This window comes from Gasterosteus aculeatus, chromosome 10, assembly GCF_964276395.1.
Source record: "Gasterosteus aculeatus chromosome 10, fGasAcu3.hap1.1, whole genome shotgun sequence".
In the NCBI taxonomy this organism is placed as follows: Eukaryota; Metazoa; Chordata; class Actinopteri; order Perciformes; family Gasterosteidae; genus Gasterosteus; species Gasterosteus aculeatus.
In genome coordinates, this window is record NC_135697.1 from 13,007,080 (window position 1) to 13,025,081 (window position 18,002).

General features: G+C 43.8%; 1 protein-coding gene across 4 annotated transcripts in view; it reads left to right on the forward strand.

Moving 5' to 3' along the window:
• Positions 1-1,112: 1,112 nt before the first annotated feature.
• Positions 1,113-18,002, forward strand: part of col16a1 (collagen, type XVI, alpha 1) — a 46,177-nt gene continuing 29,287 nt past the window's right edge. For all 4 annotated transcript variants that reach the window (XM_078081144.1, XM_078081146.1, XM_078081145.1 and 1 more), the window contains exons 1-6: positions 1,113-1,338; positions 5,579-5,691; positions 12,286-12,354; positions 12,460-12,577; positions 16,625-16,748; positions 17,458-17,739. In XM_078081144.1, the coding sequence (XP_077937270.1) occupies positions 5,616-5,691; positions 12,286-12,354; positions 12,460-12,577; positions 16,625-16,748; positions 17,458-17,739 (669 nt within the window). In that variant the 5' untranslated portion in view covers positions 1,113-1,338; positions 5,579-5,615. The remainder of the gene's footprint in view (positions 1,339-5,578; positions 5,692-12,285; positions 12,355-12,459; positions 12,578-16,624; positions 16,749-17,457; positions 17,740-18,002) is intronic.

Sequence of the window (18,002 nt, forward strand, 5' to 3'; positions counted from 1 at the left end):
TAATTTAGTTTCATACATCAAGTATTTAGCAGTTAGCAAATTGTGTTTTAAGTTGATAAAATACATGACCTTGCACACACCAGATTTCCCACAGGGAAGTGGCCAAATGACTCTTTTCACCCATACTAGTTCAAAGGGATCCTATCCAGAGGAATATGTAGTTCAAATGTTACAGGATTGCTAGGCAGCTGCCAAAGTCATTGATGGGGTCTTGTCCCTCTCATACGCAGAGGAGCTTTGCTGGAATTCAGCTGGCTGCTCATAAGCCTTCTTTCTTTCTGGCTGATTGAACTTTTTTTTTTTTCTGCGCTAGAGGTTGAAGCTAATGAGAATGTGAGAGATAATGGCCTGGTTGAGGATTTAACCTCTGGACGGAGTACAGAAATGAATATCTTGAAAGATGTGAGCACTCCTCAGTACCTACTCCGCTGAAGCAGAGTATTCACGTATGAATCGAATGCAGATGTAATCTGTATTCACCTTCTGAACTATTTACTTACTGACAATAACAGGGGAATTTATGTGGCTATTAAGACAAGTGTTACTGAATGATCAGGAGCTGCAACCGAGGCCACTTTATGGATTGGATGCAATAAAATCCAGTGATCAACAAACATGGAGGCTGTGGACCTGGCATTCAATCAAAGGTAAGTATGATAAGCAAGTTCATTCATTTTAATGGAATAAATTCTTCTCAATAATGCACCAGCCATCGCTGCGGTTATCCGCATTTCCTGTCCCAACACAGTCCTTTAACCAAACCGAATGGAAGTTTTCCTTTATAGCCTCCAAAGCCATGAGGCAAACCTTGAAAGGTGAATGAGACATGGGGGGGTAAAGAGAGGATAAGAGCTTGCTAGAGAGAATTGAGAGATGCCCCAGGCTCATTTTACCAGGGACAAGGTGATGTCACTACAGTTCCACTGAGGAATCTCCCACAGCGAGGATGGGAGAAACCGCAAGAGGAGAGAGGAGGGAGGGAGGGAAGCGAGGGGGCAGGAGACATCTGCATGTAGAGGAGACTGAGAGGGAAAACAAGAAAGGAAGTGAAGAGAAACCAGAAGGACACGGGGAAAGCAAGGGGGAGTGAAGTGAGGGAAGGGTTTGTGCAAAGAGGGAGGGAGGAAGGGGGGAGGAGGGGGTTGGACACGAAAGATCTTTCCCTAACTTTTGTCTGCCTCCTTTCTGCTTTCCTTTCTCTGTGGAAAAAGTCTGAAGAAAAGAAATCCAGCAGAGAGAAGACGCACCGGATTACATCATCCTTCTCCCGGGCTGCACACGCGCATTTATTCATGGATTAATGTGGTCGCAAAATTACGGATTTATCATTTGTTAAAGGTATGTTTTTTTTTTTTTTTTTAAACTACTTTTTCCGTGGCTGTTAGCAATGCTTGAAATGTCCTAAAGCGATGTTGGATCAGTAGTAAAGTCGCAGTGAAATCAGATTGGCCGTTTTTAACTGTTTAGTGGAACTTTATGCAAAAACCTTTTGCAGTCAGTTCATGTGGCAACAGGCAAAGTAGTATTAGACTGCATATGCACTTTATATAGCCGATGACAAATACACAAACTTGAAGAAATGTCCCGACTATGATGCTGGAGAAAAAGTGTCATGGTTTCATTGAAAGTTCTATCTGTATCTGAGTAGCTCAGTAACTCAGATACAGATAGATGAGAAATAGCTGAGTAACTTTTTTTTTTCTTTTCTAACTACAACTATGGTTTAACTGCTTGCCAACACGTGACCCTGATTTTCCCTTCATGCCCTGAGCAGACCTTTTAAAACAACACATTATGGGCTGACTTGTTACTGAATGTTTGTGGCTTGCCTCCAACCCCCCCTGGCATGGAACAGCCTCTGAACTGAGCCTTGTTTGGATCTGTGGCATACATATTATTGAGGCTAAGTAATGTCTGAGCACAGCGCTGTACTGATTTGAGACCATAGCTTCCAATATCTAATTTACCTCTACATAGGGGTGATGGGGGAGAAGGGGGGTCTTGAAAGCCACAGTCACATCTGTTTTCCTCATCCCTCGGCGGTCCCATGTGAGTTGGCTTTTGCATCCTGACTGGGCTCCCATCTTGAAAGCCCCCCCCCCCCCCCCCTCTGCAAAACGTGGAACAGCTCAGTCTTGAAAGTATTTATTTCAGCAGAAAAAAAGTAGCTTCCTCTCGTCGGAGGTGTCAATCTCCCACACCTTCGGTAAACAGATGTGTTAGAGGTTGCTACCAAAGGTAAACAGATATGTTTTTGTTGCATGTCAAACTGTTATCTTTGAACTTCACAACACATTAAGTGTTGCTCGCTTGACTCGCTGCAGGATTAACAGGCCGGGCAGAATCTACTCCATTCAGTTCTTCCAATTGTGTAGCCTGCAGCGCATTATATCACTCTGTGCTTGTTCACGTTTGCAGTGATTTGAACGTGATACTAGAAATGGTCAGCCTCAAGTCAGTCACCCGCCTGCTAGAGACCGACTCAACCATGCACGCTCTTCGTCCAATCAGTTCATGCCATCACAGTATGCATCACATTGCATTGTAACTTTTGAAAGTGGACTATGGCAATGGAACTTTAGTGAGGGTTGCATGCATCACCCCCTTCCCTCCCTCCACCCCTCTCCCCTTCTCATTTTTGTTCAGTTGTACTAGCCTCTCTCTGTCACAGATAATAAAGTAAAGGCCCTGAACAGAAGGCCAGTAAAAACTGTCTTCTTTGTCATCCAGCTTGCAGTATTGCTAGTTTGGAAGCATTTTAAACAACCTGGTCTGTTGATATCTGGAGTCTATATCAACGCCTCAAGGCATCTTTAGTTACTTTCATTCTCGCCAAGTCTCCTAGTTGTAACAGGCCTGCAATGCACACTCATGTTTGAGCTGAAGTGCATCCAAAAGTTCAACAGCCATGAGTTTACGTGCTGTTGTGGATTGCCGCTGTAGTTTGGACCTTCTTTTTTGCCCCATTAAAAAGCACTCAACAGAAATGCTCTCGATGCTTTTATCTGTCAAAAGAACATTAACCTGCTTTTTTCTCCAAAGTAGCAGCATGGCTTTTTGGTTGGCAGTGTCAGTCTTTTTATCCACTACTTTTGTCAAGAGAGAAATGTTCCACCAGCTATTTGATATATTGCCATTATTAAAGTTCATTATCCACCTGTTTCATCAGCACAGTTTAATGCTTTCTTACATAAATATGGTATAAATGGTAAATTTGATGCCTGTTTTACTGTGCAAAACATTGCTAGTGTTAAGCTCAGAAGTTTTTGAGTAATGAATCAATGGTTGGGTCAAGTTACAAATGATGTACTGTACTTTCATATGTCATGTATGTATTTGAGTTTGCCCTTCGTGGTTTTTATGAAGCTTCAGTTTTGTGGTGGCATTCCAGTCGACTTGCCTCCACATCCTCTGCTAAAAGAGGACGTTTCTCTGGATGATTCATTCAGGGTCGCCAAAAAAAGGTCAGAGCAGGACCTTGTCTTCACTTCACAGCATCCTAACCAATCCTGACTGTGTGTGTTTGAGCCTGATGACATAATATGACAGAGCAGGGAAGAATGGAGAAGGACACCCTGTCCATCAATCTTCTTGGTACAAAATGCTGAGAGAGACAGCTGCGAAGGCAGCGAACCCACCCATCTTACATGCCTGACATATTGATGCAGAGTTCTCCCATTAAAACGGATGGAAAGGAGTCTAAACAGTTGGCTACTGGTCCTCTGCTGTTTAATCATCCGTATCTGGGTGGCCAATAAGCGATTATGACAATGTCAGAGTGTTCTTCTAAACAGGCTTGTGTTGGGACTGTTTTTCCATTTCAAAGTAACGGCGATCATGATTAACTGTGGGGCAAAAATAATTGCTAAGCATTGAGCACAACTGACCTCCTTTCTTGTTGGACAATATCAGTGGTTCTGAACCTCTTTTCAAAAACCATACAGATCATGTTTGTATCTTCAAGGGACATGCATTGCAAAATGAAACCTTGGAATGATGAGATCTGTGTTTTGTTTACTCCAGTTTTTTAGTTCTAGCTTTTACAATGTCCGATTGTTTTCCTTCCTGCATTGGCTTCGTGTTCAGCGACCCGATCGACTCGCAGGCCCGCTTGCCGGGCTCTTGGACAGCTCAACCTCCCGAGCAGAGTGGCCTGCCCCCACATTGCCTGTATCTGCTGTAGCCAGCTGGGTGGCCCGTGAAGCTCCTGATGGAGGGCAGAGAAAGATAGACATCCATAGCATCACATATTAGAGAGACTATTAAATTGTTTTGGATTATAGCCAGATAATAATTGCAATGAGCTGTAACTTTTCCTGGATTGTGATGCATTATGTACTCTGTGGACTTTTTGCATATAAAGCCTACAATAGCTGCACCTTTAGGCCCTCAAACGTAGCCGTCGAATAGATTCATTAACTTTCCACCCGTCCAACAGCAGAGATCTAAAAAAAATGTGTAATTCTAGCAGTTTAGCTTGCAGCCACTTTCGCATTAAAAGATTGGCAACAGTTGTGCACAAGGATAAATTCCACAATAACATGATTACACGGTGTCTGGCTCGGATCTTGCTCCTGTCATGAAATAGTAACCTGGCCTTTTGAAAATGAAAGAAAACAAGGGAAGCGAGAGTCTGCAGCGACCAACATTGAATGTATAATTCACAGTGTGGAGTATGTCAAGCTGTCTTTGTTATTTTACATAATTTAAAACACTGTCCTACACCACATTGTCTGTAAGCAGCAAGCTGCAGGCAGTCAGGTCAGGCTGTATAAAGGTGTCCTCTGCCGGGTAGGAACGCCACATTGTGGACCCCCAGGGGAGCATAGGGGTCGTTTCTCCTAGCAGACGGGACAGGTGTGTGTACAGGCACACAGTCTGCTCGCCTGCCTTTAGGGCCCCGTTGTACCTGTAAACACTAAAGAGTTATTGGTGCTTACACACATGCTGTGTGGGGCAAGTGCGGGTCAGCTGCGATGTGTGGACTGGGCAAAGTTGCTGTGTAAATGTGCGTGCATTCTTGTATGTTTTATAAAAAAGGGCTTGTAAGAAGGGAGTGTTACTGTGCAGCGAATTCAATAATGATCTAGATGTGGCACTAATTTGAAGCCGTGCATGTTATTTTGTGTATGTGTGTGTGTGTGTACTTGCTGTATAGCCACGTGGGAGCATCTGCTGCACCACAACCATGGCTCCAGTGGAATAGTCTCCAGATGTGTTTGTGTGTTTTGGCCCCACTGCGTGTTTGCCTTGGGACCAACCAGACTGCATGCAAATATGTTTTAATTTCATGCATGCATCTTGCTTTGTTTTTGTTTGCAGCAGAATGTACACATTCTTTTTTACTTTGAATTCCTTCCCAGAAATGGTCACGTTTGTTTGTCTGTACACTTAAGTGCACTTTGACTGACAAATTCACAAGCTTGTGTGCCGCAGCTGCCTATTCAAAGGCCAGCCAGATGGCGAGGATAATAACATGATAATATGATCATATTTGAGGGACATTCTGGTTAATTCTGATGCATGGCATTTTGACAGATTTGCCTTTTTTGACTTTCTCTGTCTATTCATCCATCAGCTGGTGGCTGAGGGGAGCTGCTTGTTGGAGTGAAACCATGTGGCTTCAGTGGTCCTGTCTGACATTGTTGGCGCTCAGCTGGGGCTCCTGTGACCTGCTGACATCGGAGCAAGGTAAGTTTCCTCTGCTGAAGCTTTAAAAAATGTAAAACTCCATTGGTGGTTCTACCTGATGATGGGAAAAGTGAACTTGAGGAAATGCAAAATCTTGCTTTCAAATAATTAGTTCAACTCAACAATCATTTACTTCCTTTCAGCGAGTAGCATGAGAAGATCGATATTAGTCTGATAACTTTAATGCCATATACATTACCTAGAAGGAAAAACGCTAGCCAGTTACAAATCCTGTCCGACAGTACCTCTAGAATGCGCCACATTAGCAAATTAGTGAGCTTCAGAGGTATCCGCTCTCTTTTGTTTACCTCGTCGATGCTTTGTTCCAAGAAATAATCTAAAAAAATAAAGAAAACTGAAGTAAAACCGTTGGTGTTTCCATGGATTAAGCAAATGGACAGTAGCATTTCGCGCAGTGCGCTTAAGTGATGCTAGCAGGCTGATTTTGTTCCCGCCAAAGCTCACTCTTCATCTTTAATCGAAGCTTAAGTTAGTGGGAAGCCAACGAACGGCTAACGCTAACTTCATATTTACCGTACACACGTAGCAGAGTTTCATCCAACTCACGGCAAAAAAACCCAGATGAAATGCTAATTTCCAACTAAATCTTCACAGACGAGGCTGCAGCTCGTTGACTGCAGTCTGCTTTTGCTGATGCTGTGAGTTTGATGGGGTTGCGTCCGGGGGGTTGTGCATGTGGGTGAATCTGCCCGAGGCTACAATGAAAACGGACTGTAATTACCGGCCTACGTGGGTTTTCCAGCCAGTGGCTGTTGCCGGCAGGGTGGTCAGGCTATGGCAAGGAGGCGTGTGTGTTTACCGTGTGCGGTTGTGTCACTCTTTTGTGAGCCATCAATCTGTCCATCAAGGTTCTAGTATTTTGAACGTCTCTATGTACAACTGTGTGAAATTAGGAGGATGTTGAATCCTCTGTTTGATTGTCTGTGTGTCACATAAAGATGCAGAGGTCAGGTTTCGCTTTATTCATTTACTCCCTCACCACTCTGTCAGCGTGTTGTCAGGGTCCGGCTCCGAGGAAGCACTTGGGGAGCCGAGCAATCCTCCATAGCTTGTCGAGCTCTGAGGCATGCTATGTGAAGGAGGAGAAGGGGTGGGGGGGTCCCTCTCGGGAGACCCTTAGCTTTTCAGCTTGCAGCTCCTCTGAGTCATCACCCCCCCAGTGGTTTGAAGAAAAGTGCTTTCTCAAGTGCACCTACAACATGTTGTCACAGCAAGCGCCACAGACGCTCAAAAACACACATCCCTCTGATTTGTTTTAAATCTCTACTTACGGGTAATTTGCTGACATTACAGCAGGGAAGCAGTAAAACTAGTGTTGAGGAATCGAGCTGGGTGATTGCACTGCAGTTCTGCAGTGTATCAGCCAGAAAGACTAGTCCCCATAGCTGAATTAAATTGCTGAGATGCCCTGCCTTTTGAGAAAGGCTTGCACCACATACCCTAAACAGTTCGAAGCAATGGATTTCTGGATCGATTTGTATTCCCTCTATCGCCTCCCTCTAAGTTGTTTGTTTTCTGGTGCCAATGAATTGTTGTCGTAATAACCTCATATGCACAATATTGCTATCTTATGAGTTGGAGAAGACGGGCAGCAGAAGCAGACATACATCAAAGTGCCTCTTTAAAGTTATGCCTTGTTGGTTGGGTGAGGATATCAATTATTTAAGTGAATATTCTAAATGCTCTACTGCATGTGCTTCTACCCTGAGAACTGGTTATAATCTGTAGTCTCCACTATTACTAAACACGGCATTGCTTTAAATTGATTATAATATATATTTAAACTAAATGGCAATTGTGGTGGCACATAATAGTGAGAAGAAGAAACTCTTTTTCTAACAATGTCTACAATGATGTCAAGATGTTAGCAGAGTGTGTGTTTTTCCCAAGCGGAGCTGCTTCTTAAATATGCACCCACCCGCCCTCCCCAGGCATACTAACTTCTCTAAGAGGTCAATGGCGGGTCACAGGCTTTGACAGGTACTGCTTTTTGTTGTTGTGGGCAAGTCACCCCTATGTGACCATGCCGATGTTGAAAAAAAACATTAAAAGTCCTCTTTACCCTCTTCATCATTGTAAAAATGATATCTTTATTTAACACCCTGGTGCCATTGGCATATACAACATGGTCACTGTAATCCTACATCCTCACATCCCCAGCTGTAGGTTTCAGTTAGGAAATGCATTTCATTCGGAAATTCTAACTTTGTTAATGGAATTCCAGGTGAAACGGCACGTCGGGTCAGAACACTAGAGAGGGTCTTTCTATAATGTAAACCAATGAAATAGGGAAGAGAGGCTGTCGGATATGAGTGGAGGGGTCAGAAGAGCCGGTTGACTTGAGGAATGTGAACGCTTTTAAGATTGTTCTGGCCCAAGGCGATCACAGGCTGTCTCAGAAGTTCCCTAAAGAACTTGAGTCAAACACTTAGCACTATTTATGTCTTTACATTCTGCAGGAGAAAGAGCATTCCAGTAAAGATATTGTTTTAAATGAATGTTTAACATTTTTACGTTACAATGGAAGCTACCTTTTTCCTAAATATTGTCCCTTTCTCGGTCTCATCCAGCCTCACTTACCCAATGTGTACTTTCAAAATCTGCAGAAAGAAGCACACAGGCTTCCAGAGAAACAAAACAATCTAACTTTAGTAGTGTACAGCATTTACTCTTATCTTTGTATAATGCGAGTCCTGTCTGCGTGAGCTCATGAGTGTAGGGAATGTGGTCCAGAGGCCTTCAAAGGGGAAAATGAGTGAGCTCATCCCTCCACAGTGCAGTGTGTTAAGTCTCTCCAATCCCCTGTGCTGTAGTTTTATCTCTGGAAAAAATGGGAATGTTCTCATTTCTGTCTCATTTGGCCAAGACAAGTGAGTAACACAATCTTAAAATCCAGTCAGTTTGTCGTTTAACCCAAACTTTAAGCTAGCATTGGCTACATTGAATGTATGTTAAATCAACTACAGTACACCACCCTTCATGCCTTTCTCCTCCCATCTGATGCTTGTGTTTATAGTTGATTGTTGGATGTCTGACTTTTTTTGGCTGATCAACAGCCCAATCCAATTATCTTGGAATGCCACATTGTAAAGCACATTCAATAGCTACCATACCCTCTCGTATTGCAAACCACACATCAAACCCTCTGTGAGCACACTTGTGACCTCTTCTCCCTAATGAAAGTGCTCTGCCAAGTGCTTGCTGCTGCAGAAACACTATTAAAGCTCAGGGGCAGTTGGTTCCAGGAGACCCTGGCCACAACAAGGCACTGTTAGATAAGGCCATAAAAAAATCTTGCAAGACGCAAGAAAGGTCACACATCACTTATTTGAGCTGGGAAATTGCAGTGGGGGAGCTAGAGCTCAGTTGCTCTTTGTCATTAATGAAAGCCAGAGTAGGAAAATGTTTGCTCGTGGAGAAGTAATCTTTATATTGATGCATTCACCATACTCTAATCTGCCACCTTTCTCTTGTACGCTCTCCAACTTAAGTGTAAGTTCTGACATTTAAAACGCAGGGTTTTACTTCCATAAAAGAGCCAGAATGTCCTCAATTTGTTTCTTTGGCAGGGTGGAAACCTGGGGGAACTCTCTCAGCAGTGTACTGCACGAGTGCCAGTGTAGCATCATTACCTGCTTGGCAAGAATCAAATCCAACCCCATCAAAGAGGAGGTGAAGCCGGCCAAGAGCCTCCGATCTCTTTAAGGCTACATGCAGAATCTGCAGAATCCTGGAGTGGCACTCGTACTATGTCCTAATTAGCGTGTCAACAGGCAAACACTTTCATTTGATCACAGCTTGAGAGGAAATGGGGTTCAAGTTCTGCGGCGCGTACTCTGCCAAACTGCCAATTGCCCGAGTCGGTAATAGTCCACTAAAAATATCATCCATCCGCTGAGATATGTAGAAATAGCTTGTTTATCCCATGTAAGTGAGCCAAAGTCACCTACAGGTAAATCCAGTACATGATTCAAAGTGTTAAAAGTGGTAACAGGTACTTGAGTAGTAGTTGAATGATGCAAAGGCATCATCTGGTTTTGTCATCTTCAGTTATACTTCATCCTTAAATGAACATCAAACTTGCAGTACATTATATAATTCTTCACTGGAAGAAGTTTCAATGTGAACAGTGTCACTCTTGGTGACGAACCTGGAGATACTTATTACCCAACTGCAGTTTCTCGCAGCTTTAAGCTTCGTTTGAATGTCTTCAAGCTCATTATTTAGGGGTTGTCTGACCGCTATTTCCTCTATTTCGTTTCAATCACACTTCCTGCCAGCATTTACAGAAAAAAGAAATCAACAAACCCATTGTAGACTTCAGCACCAAATGACACTGATAGCAACTAGTTGGACCAAAAGAGGAAAAACCAGATTAGACCAGCAACACATTAGTCGTATCAGCTCCATGAGCTGCTGTTGTATCAATGTCAGGTTTGCAGCTTGATGCGTTGCTACTTCTTAATAAGACGAGACAAATTTCTCCTCTGCACCGATAACCAAACACTTGCTGCACACAATGCGCTACTCGTAACAACACATTTGTCATATTTATGGCACCTGAATCTGGCCTTCAATAAATTGCACTTGTTGTCCTGTATGCATCAAAGCTCGGCAGTGGTATATTTTATACTAATTTTCTTCTTTTGGATTGGTCCAAAGTGCAAGACGGGCATAAAATGGGCGCATCCGCCCTCGTGGGGCAGAGATTGCCTCATCTCAGTGGTTAGGGAGAAGGAAAAGCTGACGACATTTTCACCGTCCTTATTTCTGCGGTCTGTTCTTCCACCTGTCGACACCTCCGCCTGTATGTGTTGCATGCCTTTTTTGTTGTGACTCGCCCTTCGCCTCGAGCCGGGATTACTGCTGACATCTTGATTTTGTCCGATTTGAAATTGGGTGTGAAAGGGAAAAAAAAAGATTGGGTAGCGACTGAAGGATAATCCTACCATCTCTTGATTGAAAACAAAAAACTGATGGGAGATATGAAGTTAAACTCTTAATGTGTGTGTGATTGTGTATGTCTGTATTTTGATGGAAGATGTCGTTTGTGAGGCTGTGAACTTATAAAGCTAGGTAGGTGTGTGTGTGTGTGTGTGTGTGTGTGTGTGTGTGTGTGTGTGTGTGTGTGTGTGTGTGTGTGAGTATCAGAGGGTCTCAGAGGAATGCCTGTACTCTCCACTGTATCTCTTATTTTGTTCAGATGTCACATTCAATTTTTGGGTTTCTCAACCTACAACACCGCTGTACAACGTCTCAGCGTGATTTGCCCTTTGCAGGAGGCAACAATGTCACACAGTGTCACACTGAAATGTGCTGAAAGAGCGCGAGCACATTTCACACTTTTTGTTTTGAGACCGAGACGAGCAGAAGCTGCAGGGCGTCGACTGATGAACTTGATCGGAAGTGATGAAGCGCTGCAAGTGATTCAATTCTTTCTCGAGCCGGCCTGCGTGAAATTAATTTTCCAACTCTTAATTAAACTCAGTTGTGTTATGATTTAGGTAATTATATTGAGCTCTTTCCCTTTTATGATGATGGGAATTCTAGTCTGGATAAAGTTGGATTGTGTTTGGAGGCAAACTGAGTGCTGCTGTTGCATGACGCAAGGCAACGTACCATGAGTGCCCTCATGGTTTCATCGACACGGTCTCAAACCAGTAGTCTTAAAAAAAATGAAACAAACAAAAGATCTGATACTTCGGATACATCTAGAGACCATTAATAATGGCAGTGATGTTCATTGCTTCCCCCCCAGTGGCAAGGATGCATGCGCCAAGAATGCCTATAGATCTGATCTGCGTTTGCAGCTTGCGTTAAAGCAAAAATACGATCCGGTTAACCGAGTACTTTGATATTATATTTCGAAAAGATGAAGCAGTGTACGGTGGTAATTTTAAATGTCTGCATGTCAGCTTTGGCAGAAGCCACATTTTAGAACTTTAACAGCTTAAAGAACATTATTTCCAGACAAGGTACCGCCTGCTTCCACGTTCTCTGCAGTCATGTTAAAAAGCTGTGGCCTGTAGAACGCCTTGCTCGGGGCGGTGTGGGGGGGGGGCTTGGCCCCAAAGAGATCAATTAGCTGTGGATCACAGCGATTCACAGGGTCCTTGTCTACCTGTAAAAGTACAGTCTTTCCACACACTGCACATCTTCCCTCTAATGCGAGGCAGGCTGCTATGAACAGGCAACACTTTTCTCTGTAACCTCCATTGACAGGGTGAGAACACGTCCATCAGACGGAGGCCACTTCGACAGACGAGCTGTCGGATTGGGGCTGTCTGCCTCTCTCTCTCCCCCCACGGCTGCTCCCTCATTTCCTCGCACTCTTTGTTCCCCAACTCTATTGACTCTTTCAACCTGACCCCGACTCAACGTCTCTTGTTCTTCAAGATCAATATTACTGTTTCGGATGTATGTTTGTTGCTGCCGCTTCTTCCCTCAGACAACAAAACAGTCCATTTCACCCAGCAGTGCACTGTTAAAACACTTAGTTACTTCTCCAAAGATCGACGTGCTTTTCTTGAAGTCGCACGCAACAGATTTTTGACTCATCTTTTGTCTCTACAGGTGATCAATGCCCAGCCTTGCAAGTGGATGAGTGGAGGTTTCCTCAGGGGGCCAGGGACAACATCACAGGTGAAAAGACGAGCTGAAACACGCGACGCCGACCTCTTCTGTCACGCAGATCTATTGTTGTTGTTCTATTCAAGTGGGTGCTGACGAATGCCGTTCTGTTGTCAGGCTTTAATCTGGTGAGGCGATTCTCCCTGCTCAAGAGTAAAGATGTCAAGAAGATCCGCAACCCTCGAGGACCGGTCATCCTCCGCCTGGGCAAAGCCGCACTCCTGCGCCCCACTGAGTACGTTGAAACAAACCCACGGTCGCAGTTTTTTCCCAGATGTCTATGGGGCTTGGTCCTACACGCTCTCACTCTCCTCGTGCCATGTCTGAACAAAGAAATAAGCACAGGGACTGAATACTCTTGCGGCTAAATAGCCTTTGAACGCTCACTCAAACATGTCAATGCTGTCCAACAGCAAGCTATGCAGCACCGGTCAATCTCTGATTGCTTTTCCAGAAACGTCACTTTTGCTTTTGCCACACAACTCACTGAAGGCTTAACAGCCTGTTGGTTTTCCGGTTGTGACCGCGTGTACTTATTGTAACTAGTTTTTACATGAGATATCTGGCTGACTGATGCTTTAATTGGTAGGCATGATGCAGTTGCCAGTAAAGATGTTACTAGGATATGAATTTAACAGCATTGTATTACAGCGCCGAGCTCGTTTCTGAGCAGCTGCCATAAAATCCAGCCGAGCTCGCCGTAGCAGCCGAGCAAGCAGTTGTTTAGCACTCGCCACTTGGATATTTTATCACCCTGTCCAGCAGAGTGAGCTCCACTGGTTGGAAAAGCATGATGAATTTGTCTACAAAATACTCTAAAAGTCTCACGTATGTGGTTTTGTCGTGGCTTGGAGATTAAAAAAAATAAAAAAATGGGGAAGACCTGAAAGATAATAGAAGAAGTTGTTTGTTCTGCCTCCAACCAGACAGTGAGAGGCCGTCCCTCTATCTGGTTTGGGTTTTGTGAGGACTCAGCAGTTATTGAAATCTGGATGACATTGAGAACTCGGCTGTCACATTTGTCGTTGATGAATGTTACCCGGGTGATTTGATTTGAACCCGAGGAGTAATCAATGTTGGCACGTAAGCCTTCCAGCTGCTTTTCATAGTGCTTTTTCTGTGTATATATATATATATATATTTTTTTGCAAACGCTTATTCTTTTTCCGTTTCGCCTCATGGAAAAGTAGCATCTTCTTGCATCAGTTATGTTCTCATTTTTTGTTTTGTTTTTGGCTCCACATATTTAGAAAAGAGTGTAGGCAGAGAACGGAACCGTTGTAGTGGGGAAGCAACATGGTTTTAGGTTTGAACCCAGGCAATAAGTGAATGCAACAGAACAAACTCTCAGGCGTGTTCCATGCCTTTTTCTCTCAGTAACATCCTGCAGGTGTGTGTGTGTGTGTGTGTGTGTGGGTGTGGATGTGGGTGTGTGGGCTTGTCATGTTAGCGTGTTCTTGTCGCCGTCTGCTTGTGTCTGTCTTTGTACACACACACACACACAGGATATATGTTGTATATCTTTCTGAAGCTGTAAGGCTGCTATCCATAACGGACTCACTGTCACTCAAGCAGCTTTCAGATGTGTTGCCGGTTCGGTTGGAATGAGGTGCAGGACGTGTGTATAGCAATTAAAAAGCGGCGTTTGGCTTTGTTTAAGATGCTAATCCATGCAGCTAATCCTCTGTCAGTTGTCTGCAGACAGTGAAATGGGCACCAGTCACAGCCGGTCACGCGTATTTTTATTTTTTTTTTAAGATACGATTTGATTGCTTTGGGCCTGTTTCTTTTTCATACAGCGGGTAGCAGAGATGGGAAGCAATTATGTGATATTATGTTACAAGGCCACCATATTTATGACAACATTTAAATGCATTTGATGAATATAACACGTTTTATCACATCGCAAAAGTGGTCCAATTTGTTTAGCATATAAAGCATTTTGCTGCAGGAATTGCTTGATAACTGTAAAATTATTTCAGATGGGAGGACGGCAACCCAATGTCGAGCCATTTGATCGAGGCACTGCCATGACTGTCTCATTGGTCGGCACCGAGGGTTATTTGTACAAACCACTTTGGTCCAAACTGACATATCTCAACGGATGAATTGTGATTTGTTGAATTGCATAAACATGTTTTTATTCCCTTTCAGGGTTTGCAGAGGATAAATTCAAATTGCTTTTCCTATAGCACTACCAGCTGTAGTAAAATATCTGACAACTCTCAAATTAACTGACGTCCATCAATGCCTGGTTTGATTAACACAAATGGCTTAAATAATTCCCTGACATTTTTGTATGTTGTTTTTCCGTCTAATTTAAACTGCCAAACTGATGTTTGCAAGCATAGCTGTAGACAAATGGCCTTGTTGGGGTTTCGTCCCCTAGTCACCTTATCCAGTATAAGTGAATCAAATTCTGCTTGCCTTTAGGTTTATACCATCGATGGTTATTGAGATATAAACCATGGCACTGCACCATGAACAGAAATTCCCATATACTAAAGTATTTATATTTTCATACAATAGCTGTGAAGTATGTGCTGCTGTATACGGTTTATTTTCATTGAAATTGTATACATTATTCAGAAAAAAACAAATGGAAGATTACAATAGGGAAAAGAATGCAACATAAAACAGCAATGGCCCACTAGAGCTTGTTTTACAGTGTCTGCACCAAGCCGTCAGGTGTTTATTATACATTCAGGGATAGAAACCCTTTCCACTTAAAACAATTGATTTCAGCTCTCTTACAGCCCTGTACGGGTGCACACACACCTCTCCAGGTGATAGTCCCAACCGTATTTCTGCTTTATCAACATAGACTCCCTCCCCCCATCTTCCCCTGCGTTGGCTTCTTGCACTGACTTTCCTCTATGTTGCTCTTCAAAAAAACTAAAAACAAGAGAAGAAGAAGTAACTTTCTTTCAGTTGTGAATCTGTCTGGCCCATGTGGGTGATTTATCTTCCCTTTTCCACATTTGTGTGTGTGTGTGTGTGTGTGTGTGTGTGTGTGTGTGTGTGTGTGTGTGTGTGTGTGTGTGTGTGTGTGTGTGTGTGTGTGTGTGTGTGTGTGTGTGTGTGTGTGTGTGTGGTTTGCAGCCCTGCAGCTCATGTCACTATTCCACAGCAAAACAACCTCTACTTTCTACATCTTTTCCTCTTTCTTTGACTTTTTGTTAACCCCCCAAAAAAGACATCAATCTGTAAACTTTCCACTTTACTATCAAATGCATTTTCTTATATTCAGACTTACACTCCCTCTATGCCTCTTTTTGTGCATCCTCTTTCTCTCCCTCTCTCTCTCTCTGCAGGTTTCCAAGTTGAATGTGTTTTCTCCATCACCTTTTTTCCTACTCATCCTCTTTGGTTTTGATGTCCTATAGTTGGCTGTTTTCCCTTGGATCACCCCTTAGCCATACATCACTGTCACCCCACTTCTAGGAGAGGGAAACCAGCTGCCAGCATCAACAATTGTGTGTGTGTGTGTGTGTGTGTTGTGTGCATGGAGAGAGATAGGGTATATTTCCAACTGTTCACCATCCCAGTGAGCATGCATCTCACAGGACTTGTTTATGAACCCTTCAGCTCTCAAGACATCTACACATATCCTTGCAATGCGTATTTGTGTGTCTGTACTTGTGTGTGTCGATGCCCTTGACCTAGACTGAGGTAGCGACTGCATCTGCTATGAAAATGAATGAAAATGAAAACTCTGGAGGTTCCAGTACGCACAGCTTTGAATTGTAATGCTGGCTGCATTCAGGGGGACATTAAGTCGAGTTTAAAGAAGAATAAGGAAACCAAGGAGGACAAAGACATTTGACTTCGAAACTTGTTCTTATTTGTCAAAATCTTAATTGAATGTGATATTAGTTCCTTTGCTGCTGCCAACGTGTGCATGTGATGGATACTTATTTACTTACTCCTGAGTGAAATTAGTTTCACGGCTTTTCACAGGTCAGATGATATACAAAGTGCCTGGAAACTGACATGTGCACTAAAAACATTTTTTTTTTTTAAAGATGCTTATGTCAGAAGCAAGAAAAAGGCAGCCCCCCACTGGTCCTCCTGTACTAGATTATAATCAGGATACATTTAAATGAAGGGTAGATTAAGAAGGTCTGGACTGGTGTCATTTGCTCTTAGTGCTCACCGTGTTAAAACGACCGGTTTGTTATACAGCTAAATTAACCCACCTGACCTTTTCAGGAGTTTCCCAGACACTTTCAGCATCTCCGTATGGAGGAGTGACGCGTCCTTCTGATCTTCTGTCTCCTAGGCAGGTGTTTCCTCAAGGCCTTCCTGAGGAGTTCACCCTGGTCTTCACTGTGGTGTTAAAGAAGGCTGCACTGAGAGACACCATCTACCTCTTCCAGATATCTGATCAGCAGGGATACCCCCAGGTGCAACCCGCTTTTATTTTCTGCCACGCTTATGTATTCCTGCATCCTTTTGCCCCGCCCCTATTGCCACCATCCCCCTTTCTTTCCCTTCCGGTCGTTGATTTCTTGGCTTTTATTCCTCACACCTTTTTGTCTACTCGTTCCTTCTGTCTCTGATCTCTCTTTTGCATAGTCATCCACTTTCCCCTTCGATTTCTCTTCTCTCTTGACACCTTTTCAATTCGCTCCTCCTTTCACTCCGCCCGTCTTTTGTCCCCTCTATTTTTTTTTCTTTTTATCTGATCCCCTCCCGCTCTTTCTCCCCCATCTCTCCGTTGCTCTTGCCTCCATCATCATCATCATCATCATCTTCTGCTCTCCTATCTCATTCACCTTCATTGTTATTCATGTGTGTTCCATGATGAAGCACTGGAGTCCCTCAGAGTCCCCATAATCACCAAGAGTCTGAGGCCAGATTTAAATACTCAATGTGTATGATGGATGAAGGCCAAGTCGCCTCATTAGGTGTGATTGATCGTCTGTACTGCCTGCGTGTGTGATTAATATGTCTTTCCCTTTACTTCATCTCCACGGCGGTGTTCTACAGCTTTGTTGGGTGGTATCAGCATGTACATATTGCTCTTTGTGGAAACCAGTAGCGGTCGGACATCTTTTAGATAGTTGATTTTTCTTGTGCATTGATTACCGATTGTGTTTCGGAAACCCGCAGCTCTCCGTAGACTTCAACGGCCCCGATGGCACCCTGTCGCTCCGTGCGAGGGCCGCGGAGCCCGCCGAGGACCCGGTGAACTGCATTTTCACCGGTGAGGGGGTGGAGGCCCTGATGGACTTGCGCTGGCACAAGGTGGCCCTCAGCGTGCAACGCGAAGCCGCCTCCCTCCATGTGGATTGCAACTCCATCGAGACCAAACCGCTGAGGCCCCGTGGAATTTTGCCCATCGACGGACACACTTTGCTGGGCATCCGGGCTTCAGACGCTGGGCCCGCGCAGGTATGAATCTAAAATACTGCAATGGGAGGAGAACCTGTGTGCTGTTGATTTAAATATCCAGGGTGTGACATATCTTGGCTAGAGCTTATGAGTTACGCTATGGAGAGTAAATGTCATCTCGACTTACTGTATGAAAGTGCGGTGAACTTTAGTCCTTCTCTGTGTGAAGAACAAACTATTACTTGCCGGCTTCAAAAGTGCGAATGAAACACAATCCCTTATTGTAACATGTTCCATTGGGAGTTGTTGGTGATGTGCTGCAT